Consider the following 14,613-nt stretch of genomic DNA (forward strand, 5'->3'; position numbering starts at 1 on the left):
CAACTTGAGCCACAGCTCCACGTCCAGCTTTTTGGGGAGTAGTTAACTGGAGATAACTGAGTAGGATTTTAGGCATGAGCCACCAATGCCTGGCATTCCTTTTTTTTTTTTTTAATGATAATTTCCCTATTACAGATCACTAAAAAAGTTATCTAAAACATCTTTTCCTATGGGTCTTATTGAAAACTTGCACATTATTTGTACATTATCACAGTATAAAACTTGGGTTTTTTCCCCTAAAATATAGAGAGCTTTTGTTTCATAAAATGCTTTCCACTTTATAAAAATTCATTGTTTTTTAACATAAAAGCATAAAAATTCATTGTTTTTAACATTAAAGCAGAAATGTTTCTGAGTTACTAAAGCAGAGATACTGCCAGTATTTTATATAGAGAAAAGTAATGCTGGTTACTTTCTCCTGATAGGACATCAGCACTGTTTACCAGATCTTTGCAGATGAGGTGCTTGGCTCAGGCCAATTTGGCATTGTTTATGGAGGTAAGAAACTACAACCTTTTGTGTTATAAGTATTATAGAAAAGTTGTAAAATTTTAAAATATCAATTACTTTGCTATCTCAGTGTGATCAGGCAGACTTTTTCTCAATAACTGACTTGTGTCCTTTCCACTTAATCCTTCTCACTAAAGCTAAGTATAGTAGTCTTTAATTTCAGATGCAAAAATGAAAATTAATGAAGAATCAGAAAATTAGTTGGTTTTATTTTTGTTTGTTATTTGTTTGTTTTTGCCAGTCTCAGGGCTTGAGCTCAGGGACTGAACTCTGTCCTTGGGCTTTCTCAAGGCTAGAGCTCTACCACTTGAGCCTCAGCACCACTTCCGACTTTTTTTTCTATGTATGTGGTACCCAGGAATTGAACCCGGGTCTTCATGCATACTAGGCAAGCACTCCACCACTAGGCCAAACTCCCTGCCAGAAAATTAGTTTTATAACCGTATTTTTTCTTATAGTTCACATAGAGGTAATTGTGGGCTGGGAGGTGTTCAGGTTAATGTTGGATTATGTGGACTTGCTCACTGAAATGTGTAATCTGACCCAAATGGCAGCTTTGTCTTCTGTTAGCATCAGTGAAATCTAGCCTGTTCTATGTCTTAGCCTGTGGGTAAAATCATTGACCCTCTGTGTTCTCAGTTTCTTCATCTGCTTGATGAAGCTCTCAGAGCTGTTAATGTTCAATTCAGTTCAACATATTGTACACATAGAAATACTTTGTAAGCCATAATTCAAAATTTAAAAAAAAATGTTAACCCTTGTTATCTCTGCATTCAGTCTTGTTGTTTCACACCATTTGGAGTAAATCTTTCAAAAGAAAAAAAACACAACTAATAATTGGTCATGTTTGTTGCTTGATCTGTGGCATTTAAAACATTGTCTAAAATATAATAGATTTAAAATAACTAGTTCAAGTCCATGAATAAATGAATGGCTATTTACTTAACCCAATTACCTTGTAAATCTCTTATATCTAAAATTTAGGGACCTGTAGAATGAGATCTACCATGGCTATTCACTCTGTGCTGACTCAAGAAAACCTAGAATAAAGCTGATTCATTAGTGTTTTTATCTTTACAGTATCTACAAGAGTATTTAACTCACTTATTTAACAAGGTCAGTTACTTTTCAGCCAGCAAACATATTTAAACATTCTGCAATTGCAGATAAGGCCAATGCCTATAGAAGGAAAATGAATGAAAGTTTTACATAGCAGGAAAGCATACCAATTTTTGTATTGTTGTTGTTGGTCATGGGGCTTGAACTTTGGGCCTGGATGCTGTTCCTAAACTTTTCAGCTCAAAGCTACCACCCTACCCCTTGAGCTACAGCACCACCTTTGGTTTTCTGGTGATTAATGGAGATAAGAGTCTTATGGAGTTTAGTGCGCAGACTGGCTTTGAACATCAATCCCCAGATATCAGCATCCTAAGTAGCTAGAATTAGAGGCACCTGGCTCCAATTTTTAGTATTAACAGTGAAGGAGTAGAGAGAAGGAAATGGGAAAAAAAAAAAAACAACAAAAAAATGCAAGAGTAAATACATACAGCTATCCATACAGTCTATGTATGGCTTGCTAACACATCTTTTGTATTGTATGCCAACTGTTAATTTGCTTGTTTTCTATTATTAGGAAAGCACAGAAAGACTGGAAGGGATGTGGCTATTAAAGTAATTGATAAAATGAGATTCCCCACAAAGCAAGAAAGTCAGCTTCGTAATGAAGTAGCTATTTTACAGGTAATAATAATAATAGTAATAAATTTTTAAAATAGACTTATCAAGTTATCTCCAAACTACGTTCTCTTTTTTCTTTACCTTATTCGATAATGTGTATGTTTGTATGTATGTACAGTTGTAACTTGTCAGGTATTTCTTTGCTATTCAACAAAGTCTTTCTCTCTCTCTAGATAAATAGACAGATATACAGTATATAAAGATGAACAACAACCTGCTTTGTGAAATACAGCAGAATCTGAATTTATGCAACAAACACTTTTAAAGGAAAGTTTTTCAAATCATGCCTCATTGACTGAAATTCAGTTCTACAAGATAGAAGCATTGGAGACAGATTCTTTGCATGGGTTGAAAGGAACCGACTGCATTTTTTACAGTCATACCACCCTGTGGCTCTTCTCTTCCTCCTCCATCAATATCAGCTTTACTTTGCCATCTTTACCCTCAGTTATTACAAATGGTTCTGTGGTGAACCTGGTATGATCATTTTTACTAGCAGGACAAGGCATTCATAGTTTTCTTTCCATGTCCACCTCTTTAAGAAGAAACTAGTGAGAGCACTGCTTTACCATTCCAATACCAAAGAGAGGGAAAAGTTATAGAATTATTGATTCAGAAGGGACCATATAGTTAGTTTACCCAGGAATATTCATCCTATCTGTTAAACACTTGGTAATCAGCTTTGTATTGCTATCTGCTTAATAGAAATGAACACTAGTTTTGAATAGTGTATTAAGCAGAACCAAAATGTCCTAAAAAGATGCCACTACGATCTCACTCATCAAATTTAGTCTTTTCTCCAAATGGGATGTTTATCAGATGTCCTAGACATGTTCTCAGGGCTTTTGCATTAGCTGCCTCTCTGGTAGGAATACCTTCCCTCAGATATCCACATGACATATTCCCTTAGTTTCCTTTAAGATTTTGTTGAAATACCATGTCCTGGGTTAAACCTTCACATTCTGTTCAACATTAAACCCTGCCTACCCCTGCACTTCCTTATCCAAACCACTTACCACTTCCAGTCTTATGTAATTCACGTTTATTTTTTTATTTATTTATTTTTTTGCCAGTCCTGGGCTTGAGCTCAGGGCCTGAGCACTGTCCTTGGACTTTCTCAAGGCTAGAGCTCTACCACTTGAGCCTCATCACCACTTCTGGCTTTTTTCTATGTATGTGGTACCGAGGAATCGAACCCGGGTCTTCATGCATGCTAGGCAAGCACTTTAACCACTAGGCCAAACTCCCGGCCCCTCACGTTTATTTTTTAATGGTATCCCAGCTTGCTGGATTCTGTGAGAGCTTATGAACTTTTAAGTATTAATGAATCCTGACTAGGTAGCATTGGCACATGATAACTCACTTAGTATCCAGTGAATACATGTGTTTATGGAGGAAATTGACTACTTTATATTGTTAAGTTTTTTAAAGTATGCAAAGGATTCATACCTTATCTTAGCACTTTGTACAGCAAAGGAAAAATAAGGAGTAGACTTTAGTCTCCTAGAAACATAGTAATGCAAAATGTTTCTTTTGCTCTTTTCTGAAGAAGATAGTAGTGGGAGGAGATGTAGCAGTCTTATAACTATACACATGGGAAAATATTAAGTGGGAATTTTTTTGTTTGAATCTTGTAGTATAATTTCACCATTTTCCCTTCCTCCTTATTATACAAAACTCTTCAGGGCTACGAAAGGAATAATAAAAGAGAAGAGCAGATGCTTTTTTCTTTTTTTTTCTTTTTTTGCCAGTCCTGGGGCTTGAACTCAGGTCCTGAGCACTGCACTGGTCTTGGACACTTTTTGTTCAAGGCTAGCACTCTGCCACTTGGGTTACAGTACCACTTCTGGATTTTTTCTTTGTATGTGGTTCCGGGAAATCAAACCCAGGCTTCATGCATGCTAGGCAAGCACTCTACCTCTAGGCCACGCTCCCATCTCTAGATGCTATCTTTAATTTTAAAAAGCACATGAGAGAACATTCAATCCTCTAAAACAAGTAGTGTTTTCCAAAAATGAGGATGTAATATTGCTGTAAGCAGGAAGAGGGACTTCATTGAGTTGTTTCTTCTGTGTTTTGTTTTGTTTTGTAACAACTACACCTCTGGAATCTCCCTTGGGGTTCCTTCATCAAAGCAAAAAAGGAAAAATATGTTAAATGAAATGAAGAACATCACTTTAAAGATGGAAGAACGTATACTGTTTATATCACTGTTATTTTGAATTAAAGTGGGGGGGTATCTTTGTTCTTTGGGACACAGTTTCATATAAAATAGATCTAACTTTATTGTTTAAGCCTTGAGTTTGCCTACTCTATCTGTTATAGATTAATAATAGTTTATTTGTATTTGTGCCTTTTTTGGCTTTCCTTTATAAGTGCTGATATTGATGGAATTTATAAAGAAAAAATATATAAAGAGAAAGAAAATCAGTTTCAAATCTAAACAAAATAAAAACAGAAACCCCTCTTGAAGAGATGACTATCTTTACTATTCTCCTCATTATACAATTTGGAAATCAGAATCTATGTTCCTAACCTATTATATTTGCTTTTAATTATTTTTCTAAATTTTTAGGCTGTAAATTTCACATAGTCAATTTTAACATGTTAAATATGCATAGTAAGATTATTTCTCTACTTGTTTGTCATCTAAATATCTGCAACCTCTCTCTTCAGAATTTGCACCACCCTGGGATTGTAAACCTGGAATGTATGTTTGAAACCCCAGAACGAGTCTTTGTAGTCATGGAAAAGCTGCATGGAGATATGCTGGAAATGATTCTGTCCAGTGAGAAAAGTCGACTTCCAGAACGCATTACTAAATTCATGGTCACACAGGTACTTTTAAGTTTTTGAAACTGAATAATAACTTACATTAAGACAAATAGAAGAGCTTTTACATATTGTGTGATTATGGAAACTGTTAATTTTAAAAACATGAAAGAACTTTTAATTACATCTTTTGTGAACTGTATTTGATTTTTCCAAATTATTAGACCATTCAAGGAGTAATATTGGGGTTTAGCTGATGTTCAAGACATTAAGAAAAGCCTTTTTCTTTAATAACAGATACTTGTTGCTTTGAGGAATCTACATTTTAAGAATATTGTGCACTGTGATTTAAAGCCAGAAAACGTGCTGCTTGCATCAGCAGAGCCATTTCCTCAGGTGAGATATTCTCCAGAATCTATTGAAAAATCATTTAAAAAGTACCCACATAATAAAAAGCCTAAGACAAATGATGAAAGAATAGCACATGCCCATTTCATTTAAAAAATGGGAGTGAGACAGAGGGAAGGAAGGAGGGAGAGAGTGAGAAAAAGAGGGAGGGAAAAGAAAAGAACCAAGCCACATGTGTTGGTTAGTACCTGTGATCCTAGCTGCTTGAAAGGATTAAGGATTATTTTAAGCAAAATAATTTACCCACACAACTCCCTTCACCTCAGGCCAATAAAAACTGGGCAATACTGATGCATTTCTAGAATCCTAGCTCTGTGGGAAGCATAAATTGTGGTCTAGACTAGCAAGCATAGGCATAAATGCAAGACCCTCTTTGAACGTAACACAAATGAAAAGAGTAAGGAATATGGCTCAAGTGGTAGAGCACCTTCCTACCAAGTACTCAGATTCAAATTCTTGTAGTACCAAAAAGAAAAAAAACAGAGCAAAAATCAGTAACTGTATCATCAGTTTGATATGCTTTTCTAAAATACAAAGGTGTTTGGTGTTTTTTAAGTGCCAAGAAAACTCTTTCATACTAAGTATCACAGAGCTGTAAATGTATCTGCTTTTGGGAACAGAATCTTTTGGCTTACCTGTAATTGTTTTGTACTTATAATCAGTACCATTGGCAATTGCCTTGAAATGATAAAGTGTCATATATAGGGACACATGTTGCTCAGTAGCATAATAGGTACGTGTCATGTAATATGAACATCCCTTCGGTTTCCAGGTGAAGTTGTGTGACTTTGGATTCGCACGCATCATTGGGGAGAAGTCATTCCGGCGATCTGTAGTGGGAACGCCAGCTTACTTAGCCCCTGAGGTTCTCAGGAGCAAAGGTTACAACAGATCTCTAGATATGTGGTCAGTGGGTGTCATCGTCTATGTAAGCCTCAGTGGCACGTTTCCATTCAATGAGGATGAAGATATAAATGACCAGATCCAAAATGCAGCATTCATGTACCCACCAAATCCATGGAAAGAAATTTCTAGTGAAGGTAAAGAAAAAGTTTTGACTGTGCCTTTTTATCTAAGTATCTCTGTAATTGCACATCATCTTGTGGCTTCTGACTTTTCTTTTATATATATATATTGTAATTAATAAAAGGGTTACATGATATTTGCCAGATAGAAGGTGCATTAATTCACATACATTGATACCCTTTCACATGTCTTGGTACCCATTACCCTCCCCCCACCCACCACCGACTTTTCTATTTTTTAAAGTTGCTTTTCTGATTGTATTTTCCTTACAATTTTTAAGCATAGCAGCGATCCAGGCCTCCAGTGTTGTTTTTTCTTTTTTTTGCCTATGCTGAGTTTTTATAAATACTTGTAATTTTCAGAACAAGATCATAAACCTCTTTGAGATTTGTAGTTTACATTCTTAGAATGAGCTTTATACTCAGTTTAGTTCTCCAGTTCTAATATGGATATGTACTGAGACATATCATACATTTTATTTTCCTGCATGTTGAAGGCTTTTTTTTTTTTTTTACAGTCCTTGGGCCTTTTTAAGGCTAGAGCTCTACCACTTGAACCAAAGCACCACTTCTGGCTTTTTCTATGTAAGTGGTACCAAGGAATCAAACCCGGGTTTTCCTGCATGTTAGGCAAGCACTCTACCACTAGACCAAACTCCCAGCCCAAGGCTTTTAAATTTTTAACACTGAATTCCCATCAACGATGTGCTGGGTGTGGTAGCACATGCCTCTAACCCTAGCATACAGGAGGCTGAAGATCATGAAGTCAGCCTAGGCCTTCAAGAAAAAAAGGAAGAATTGACTGGCCCTCATTTACTGAGAGTAAGAAATAGTATACCATTTAAAATGCCACTTAAACCTGGGTGCTGGTATCTCACTCGGGAAGCTGAGTTCTGATCGTTGTGGTTTGAAACCAGCCCTGGTTGAAAAAGTCCATGATATTTTCATTCCAATTAATTACCCAAAAAATTGAAGTGGAATGTGACTCAAGTGTAAGAGTGCAAGCCTTGAGGAAAAAAGCTAAGGAACAATACCTAGACTCTCAGGTCAGGCCCAGGATTGGCAGGCATGTGTGCACACACACACACATATATGCACATATAATGTTACTTAACAGTCCCTGGAAGTTAGCAGAAGCATTGTGGAGAATATCCCTTCCTGGATTTAGGTAGGTGGGGTGTTTTTGCTTATTGTTTTGCTTCTGTCCTTTTCAGAAATTACTAGGCTTAATCATAGGGATTGAGAAATCTTCCATTCAACCAGGAAAAGTCTGAAGAGCAACATCTAAAGACCAGATTTGTTTGGTGAATAGAACAAAGGATTGGAAACGTTCAGTGGATGCTATTTTTTTGGATGTGTATGTGTGTGTGTGTGTGTGCGCGCGCGCGTGCGTGTGCATGTATGCTCTTGGAGAGGCAAGGCAATGGTTTTAACTGCTTCTCTAGACCAAGCCAGGAGCTAGAGAGCAATGTGGTATCATTGAAAGAGGAAAGGAAAAAAAATATGCTTGTAATTACAATATTTTATTCATTTGAAATAATACTTAGTACCTACATGCCTATGCAAGTTTCACCTTCTTAAGTTTCATTAAATGGATTTGGACACTAGGAGGCTGTATAGTTACAGTTTAGTAACTGAACCTCTGTCACACAGCTAAGAAGTACACCTAAATTCATATATGGAATCTTATCTTTTCCTTTAGCAATTGACTTGATAAACAACCTGCTTCAAGTGAAGATGAGAAAACGTTATAGTGTTGACAAATCTCTTAGTCATCCTTGGCTACAGGTAATTTCTTTTTTATGTATTTATCTCTGGTAGTTCTCATTTGAGTAGCTGTGTCGTATCTTACTTAATGAGACCACTTCAAGATCAATAGATCCTATTCATTTCTTAGAAAACTTTGTTTAGCTCAAAACCTAGATACTTAAGGCCATATAAGATGAGGCTGAATGAAAGGACCTCCAGGGTATGGAAACAAGAGCCATATAATGTGTAATTGTTTTTCTTAATGTACTTTGGTATTTCTCATCTTTTGTTGTTCCTTGGTTATTCTCAGTATCTTACCTTGTTATCTGGTATATTATATATATATATATATATATATATATATGTTTACTTATTTGAAATAGGAAAGGGAAGGGGGGAAAACAAGATGAGGGGGGAGGGAAATGGGGACGGAAACATGAGAAGCGGTATCAATGTGTGCAAATATTTTATTTTTGCATCAGAGACCAAAAAAGAAAGCCATTTAAAATGCTTGACTTAGAGCTGGGCACAGTGGCTCACACCTGTAATCCTAGCTACTCAGAAGGATGAGATCTGAGAATCAAGGTTCAAAGCCAGCCCTGGCACAAAAGGACCTGAGAGTCTTATTTCCAATTAACCTCTAAAAAATGGGAAGTGGGGTTTGACTCAAGGGTAAGTTCAAGCCCCATGACCCACAAAAACAAAAAAAAATAAGTTTGACTTAGCCAGGCACCAGTGGTGCACACCTATAATCCTCACTACTCAATAGGCTGAGAGCTGAGAATTGTAGTTTGAAGCTAGCCCAGGCAGGAAGATCTCCAATTAACCACAAGAAAACTAAAGTGGTAGAGAAAGCCTTGAGTAAAAGAGCTCAGGGGTAGCACCCAGGCTCTGAGATCAAGTCCCACAACTGACAAAAAAATGAAAAGAGAGTTTAACTTGATTGCTTCAAAAGTCATCATATAGTTTGTCGAAGGAGGAACCTTCAAACTTCAAGGAACATTCAGGAAAGAAGCTTTAAAACTACTATAAAGGGAATGAGATTAAATTAACTCTAAAAATAGACTCATAGCTTCATCAATTTCTAAATTAACCATCAAAGCAATTTCCCCTATTTTGAAGAGTAAGGCTTCAGCTTTTACCTATGTAGATCAATTTTTTTTTTTTTGGCCAGTCATGGGGCTTGAACTCAGGGCCTGAGCACTGTCCTTGACTTTTCTCAAGACTAGAGCTCTACCACTTGAGCCACAGCACCACTTTCAGCTTTTATCTATGTGGTACCGAGGAATCAAACCTGGGCCTTCATACATGCTAGGCAAGCACTCTAACCACTAGGCCAAACTCCAGGCCCCCAAAATAATTTAATGATAGCTATCTCAGAAGCCTGAGGGAATTTTTTTTAATTTAGCTTTAGAAACTAGTTACTTTATCTTTTTGGAGACTTGATTTGAAAGGGAAAAACATAGCTAATGTCAACATTAATTACATTAGAATTTATATAACTAATTTATGAGTAGAAGTTGTCAATTACATGACTAGTGCTTTTAAATGGCTTGATAAGCTGTCAATATTTCATTTAATATTTGGTAATCTTTTTTTCTTCTCTAGGATTATCAGACATGGCTTGACCTTAGAGAATTTGAAACTCGTATTGGAGAACGTTACATTACACATGAAAGTGATGACGCTCGCTGGGAAATACATGCATACACACATAATCTTGCATACCCAAAGCATTTCATTATGGCGCCCAATCCAGATGATATGGAGGAAGATCCTTAGTTTTTATCAGTGAACTAACATTAATAAGGATTTCATTTTATGTATTGATATTTTTATGTGTTAACTGTCATCCTCTGATTGTCATTCTTAGGATGCAAAGTCATGAGAAGATACAGGAATGGTGACACTGATACTGTAGTTCATGAGTAGGTACAGAGAGGGAAATTCACGTATAATGGACTCAAAATTGAAATTTTTATAAATTTGTATAGCATAAGCAATAAACTGGTTTTGTATTTTTTCCTATATCTTCACTTTCCAATCATTAATATTACTTTACCTTCCCCTTTCTTGGCCTAACTTTTTTTGCTTGTTTTTTTGCCAGTCCTGGGGCTTAAACTTAGAGCCTAGGCACTGTGTTGACACACAGCTCCATTTCAGGCTTTTTGGTAGTTTATTGGAGGTAAGTCTCACAGACTTTCCTGCTTGATCTTGGTCTTTTTTTTTTTTAAGCCTGTGGTTTTTCCAGTTTTTGCATAGCTTAACCAAATTATACAAGACTTATAAGACTGGTTATTAAAACAGGTTTGTATTTAAGCAGTAACTGTAATATGTGACTTACTGTAGGACATTCAACATACGACCAATCATCCATTAAGGATTGAAAGGTTTTCCTACATGTCACTGAACTGTTTTGCCTTTCTTATTAGACAATTGATAGTTTTAAAAAAAAGGAAGGAAGGAGAAATGTCTGACATAAATGCTGAGTGGTTATGTGTGCCTGTTCCTTACTATGGAACATTCATGTTTCCAACTGACAGCATCATGCTACAGAATTCTAAATTCAGCAGATCTAAAATTTGCGTGAGTCATCTTTATCCAATGTTGAATAATTTGAAGTCAAAGATTAAATATGTACTAAAAGGAGCATTGTATGGTGAAGTCAGTTAATACTACCATCACTATATTTATATAGAAAAAAGTAGCATTTCCCCATAACCAATTGGAGAGGTTTGCTAATGTCTGGAGTGTTTTTAAATCACCATTTTGTCTTACGCAGTTATAAAGCCCTCAATTTACAAAGGAGGGGGAGACTATATTAACAGTACAGAAATTAAAGAAGGACATTTTTACTTTTATTTTCAGCCCCCCAGAGCCAGATGTTTTCAATATAATTATTGACGTGGTGGAATGTCTCTCATCTAAAATGTTAATTCGGATTTCCAAGCTCAGATTTTGAAATTTGTGTAGAGATCACTCAATGGGCCTCTGAAATCCAATTTTTTTTTTTTTTTTTTTTGCCAGTCCTGGGCTTGAGCTCAGGGCCTAAGCACACTATCCTCGGGCTTTTCTCAAGGTTAGCGTTCTACCATGTGAGCCACAGCACCACTTCCAGCTTTTTCTATGTATGTACAGTACCTAGGAATCAAACCTGGGTCTTCGTACATGCTAGGAAAGCATTTGTGTTCACAGATTTTCAGATTACAGGCACTGTCTGAAGGAAAATTAACATCTAAGATCATAGGAGTCTTAGTGGCTCTGTTCTTTCATTCAGCAATTATAAACATGAACCTGATTTGTTATTAATTTGGTTTGTTGTTGTTGTTGTTTGTTCCTCGGTGAGTCATAGGGCTCGAACTGTGGGCATGGGCGTTGTCCCTGAGCTCTTCAGTTCAATACTACCACCCTACCCCTGGAGCCACAGCACCACTTCGGGTTTTCTAGTGGTTAATTGGAGTTAAGAATGTCATGGACTCTAGTGCCTGGGCTGGCTTTGAGCCTCGATCCTCAGATCTCAGCCTCCTGAGTAGCTAGGATTATAGGAATGAGCCACCGTGCCTGGCCCTTTTCTATTCTTAAGGGCAAGAAATTTGAAATTTGTCTTGGGTTCAATAGATTAGCTTTGGCAGCCTCGGCACATACATGTCTCTAATTGCTTAGTCTACAAAATGAAGATTGTAATTTTTGCATGTATCTTCCTCGCACAGTGACTCAGAAGATCAGATGTGAATTAGTGTAATTCAGAAATGTGAAAAGTATAATATTGTTGTCTACTAAATTTGAGGTATACAAACAAGGTTCGGGGGCCTAAAGAATCTAGGACTGAAAATGATGAAACATGTTGCAGCATTTCTGTTTGTAGTTTTATGTATTTTAGTTTTCTGTTCAGAACACAGATACCCAGTGAGGACATTATGAATCCCTTCTTTCTCTGATAGAGATTGACTCTCCTACATTTCTCCAAAATAAGTCAGTTTATATCAGTATGGGCAAGATGGAATAATTTTTTGAGTTACTAGGCGGCCTACTGTGGTTTTACTGCATAAGGTGAAGATTAACTGGAAATGGTTATCCATTTGCTACACTTATATAATCAACTCTATAAGCCATGAAGTTAATTGCACTCTTTGTTTTTATTATATGCCTAAGAAGTCTTCTAAAAAAATTTTTGTAAAGGCACTGTCAAATAATTTGGAGTTGAACAATTAATTACTCCAGATATACTGTATACCCTGCATAACCTTTTGTCTTGAAGTCAAGTTGTGTTTGTGTAAGAGATAACTGTTTCTAGAAACAGATATCTAATATAGTCTCTAATGACACTGTTGAGTATCTTTTTATATTTTTTGTTACATCCTACTTTTTGTAAATACTCTCAAAGAAGCTTGGTAATAAAATATATTTCTGTATCACCATACTTTTTTTCTGTGAAAATCTTAGTGGAGGTATCCAAAGAAAATTGTATTTGATTATGCTTATTTTTACAGACCTCGATAGTAGAACTATTATGAAAATAGTATTTGTAAACAGAGCTAATGAATATTTATAAACAACTAATTTGTAAACAGGAGTAATATTTATGAGAACTGATTTTATGTACATACCATTTTTAACTACAATTGTATACTAAATTTGAAGTAATTATCTGGAAGGCTCATTTTTTAAATGAAATTCTTTAATTTTAACTTTAAATTTTTCATTTAGTCAATTATGGGAACTACTAGCAGACTTGGGAAAGTTAAATGCCTAATACTGAGATTAATTTTCTGGGATTCAGGGTATGTTGCACACTTGACTCTTCCCCATTAATGATAGAAACAATTATGTATTTTGGAAGACTATTTGGGTATTTTCAGCTTTCAAAAATTCTCCTAAGCCAGTGTTAGTGGCTCACTACTGTAGCTGAGATTTAGGGATTACAGTTTGAAACCAGCCTGGGCAGAAAAGTCTGTGATCTCTAATAAATTACCTAAAGACCTGGAAGGGGAGCTGTGGCTGAAGTGGTAGAGCACTAGCCTTGAGCAAAAGCAACTCAGGGTTAGTGCCCACAACCGGCAAAGTAATAACAGTTCTCCAAAGCTGGACAGTAGTGACTCATCGAGGCTGAGTCAGATCAGTTTGAAACTCTTTGGGGCAAAAAAGTCCAAGATTTTAACCAACAAGCTGGAAATGGAGTGGCTCAAGTGGTAGAGTGCTATCCTTGAGTGGAAAAGCCAAGTAAGATCATGAGGTCCTGAGCTCCAGCATGGGCACAAAAAAAAAGTTTTCCAGCCAAGTCTGGGGGCAGGGCGGGAAGCAAATTTAGAAATAAGAGTAAAATAGAAAAGGAGTAACTACGAAGAATGGTCGAAGCTGAAGCTAGGCAGCATATGAAAAAATAAGACGTCAGATCATACAAGGTGTTAATGCTGTTTTGAGTTAAGCCAAAGAAGAAACAATAACAGCAAAGTTTATCATTTTGACAATGAACTTCCACTGTAGTTAAGCCATAAATTTTAAGTTATGGCTATGGACAGTATTTTTTCCCTTAGTTTCCCTTATATATTTGTGTTACTAATAAACACTTCCTCTCAAAGTGTGGTTCCAGTATTCTGTGAACCAAACAAGTAAACCAAACATGTAGCATTTACATGAAAGTATGGAAAAATGAGCTAGTTTTATAAAATTATTCCTCCCTATATCTTTTATATGTAGGTACACATCAGATTTACTGTTATTTTAGCTGACTAATCTTTTTTTATTAATCTCATTTTTACTTGTAAGATCAACAGAAGCAACTGAAACACCAAGAAAGTCTCTCCTCCCACCTTTGTCTTACCTCCAGGTTTGAAAATAGAATGACTTTTAAAATGATTACTTATTGGATGTCTGGGTGTGTGTGTCAGTGCCCATCTAGGGCTTTAATTCTGGGCCTGGGTACATTCTACCACTTGAGTCACAGCTCCACTTCTGGCTTTTTAATGATTACTGGAGCTAAGAATTTCATAGACTTTCCTTCCAGGCTGTCTTTGAACCACAATCTTCAGATCTCCACCTCTTCATTAGCTAAGATTATAGGTATGAGCCACTGGCACTTGAGAACAGAAAATAGAGGGTCTAGGCAGGCACCAGTAACTCATGGCTATAATCCTAGCTACTGAGGAAACTGATATACAGAGGGTTCTGCTTTAAAGTCAACGAATGCAAAAAGTTCCACAAGATTCAAGTCCAAAATGACCAACTGGAGGTATACATAGCTTAAGTAGTAGAGTTTCCCTGAACAAAAAAAGCCAAGCAAGCACAAAGCCCTGAGTTTAGAACCCCAGTACCATCCAAAAGAAATCCCAATCTTGCTATTAGTTTCTGTGAAATGACAAATGTGTAGCTTCAATAGCAACTGTAGAAACTTTTACATCCTATCATTCTCACT

General features: G+C 36.4%; 1 protein-coding gene across 2 annotated transcripts in view; it reads left to right on the forward strand.

Annotated features, from left to right (window-relative positions):
• Prkd3 (protein kinase D3) overlaps nucleotides 1-10,229 on the forward strand; it is a 60,835-nt gene extending 50,606 nt beyond the window's left edge. For both annotated transcript variants that reach the window (XM_090337133.1, XM_090337134.1), the window contains 7 exons: nucleotides 426-498; nucleotides 2,144-2,250; nucleotides 4,924-5,085; nucleotides 5,317-5,415; nucleotides 6,200-6,467; nucleotides 8,155-8,240; nucleotides 9,810-10,229. In XM_090337133.1, the coding sequence (XP_090193259.1) occupies nucleotides 426-498; nucleotides 2,144-2,250; nucleotides 4,924-5,085; nucleotides 5,317-5,415; nucleotides 6,200-6,467; nucleotides 8,155-8,240; nucleotides 9,810-9,983 (969 nt within the window). In that variant the 3' untranslated portion in view covers nucleotides 9,984-10,229. The remainder of the gene's footprint in view (nucleotides 1-425; nucleotides 499-2,143; nucleotides 2,251-4,923; nucleotides 5,086-5,316; nucleotides 5,416-6,199; nucleotides 6,468-8,154; nucleotides 8,241-9,809) is intronic.
• The last annotated feature ends 4,384 nt before the right edge of the window (nucleotides 10,230-14,613 follow it).

The sequence above is a fragment of the Megascapheus bottae genome, chromosome 7 (genome assembly GCF_031878675.1).
Source record: "Megascapheus bottae isolate mThoBot1 chromosome 7, mThoBot2.hap1, whole genome shotgun sequence".
In the NCBI taxonomy this organism is placed as follows: Eukaryota; Metazoa; Chordata; class Mammalia; order Rodentia; family Geomyidae; genus Megascapheus; species Megascapheus bottae.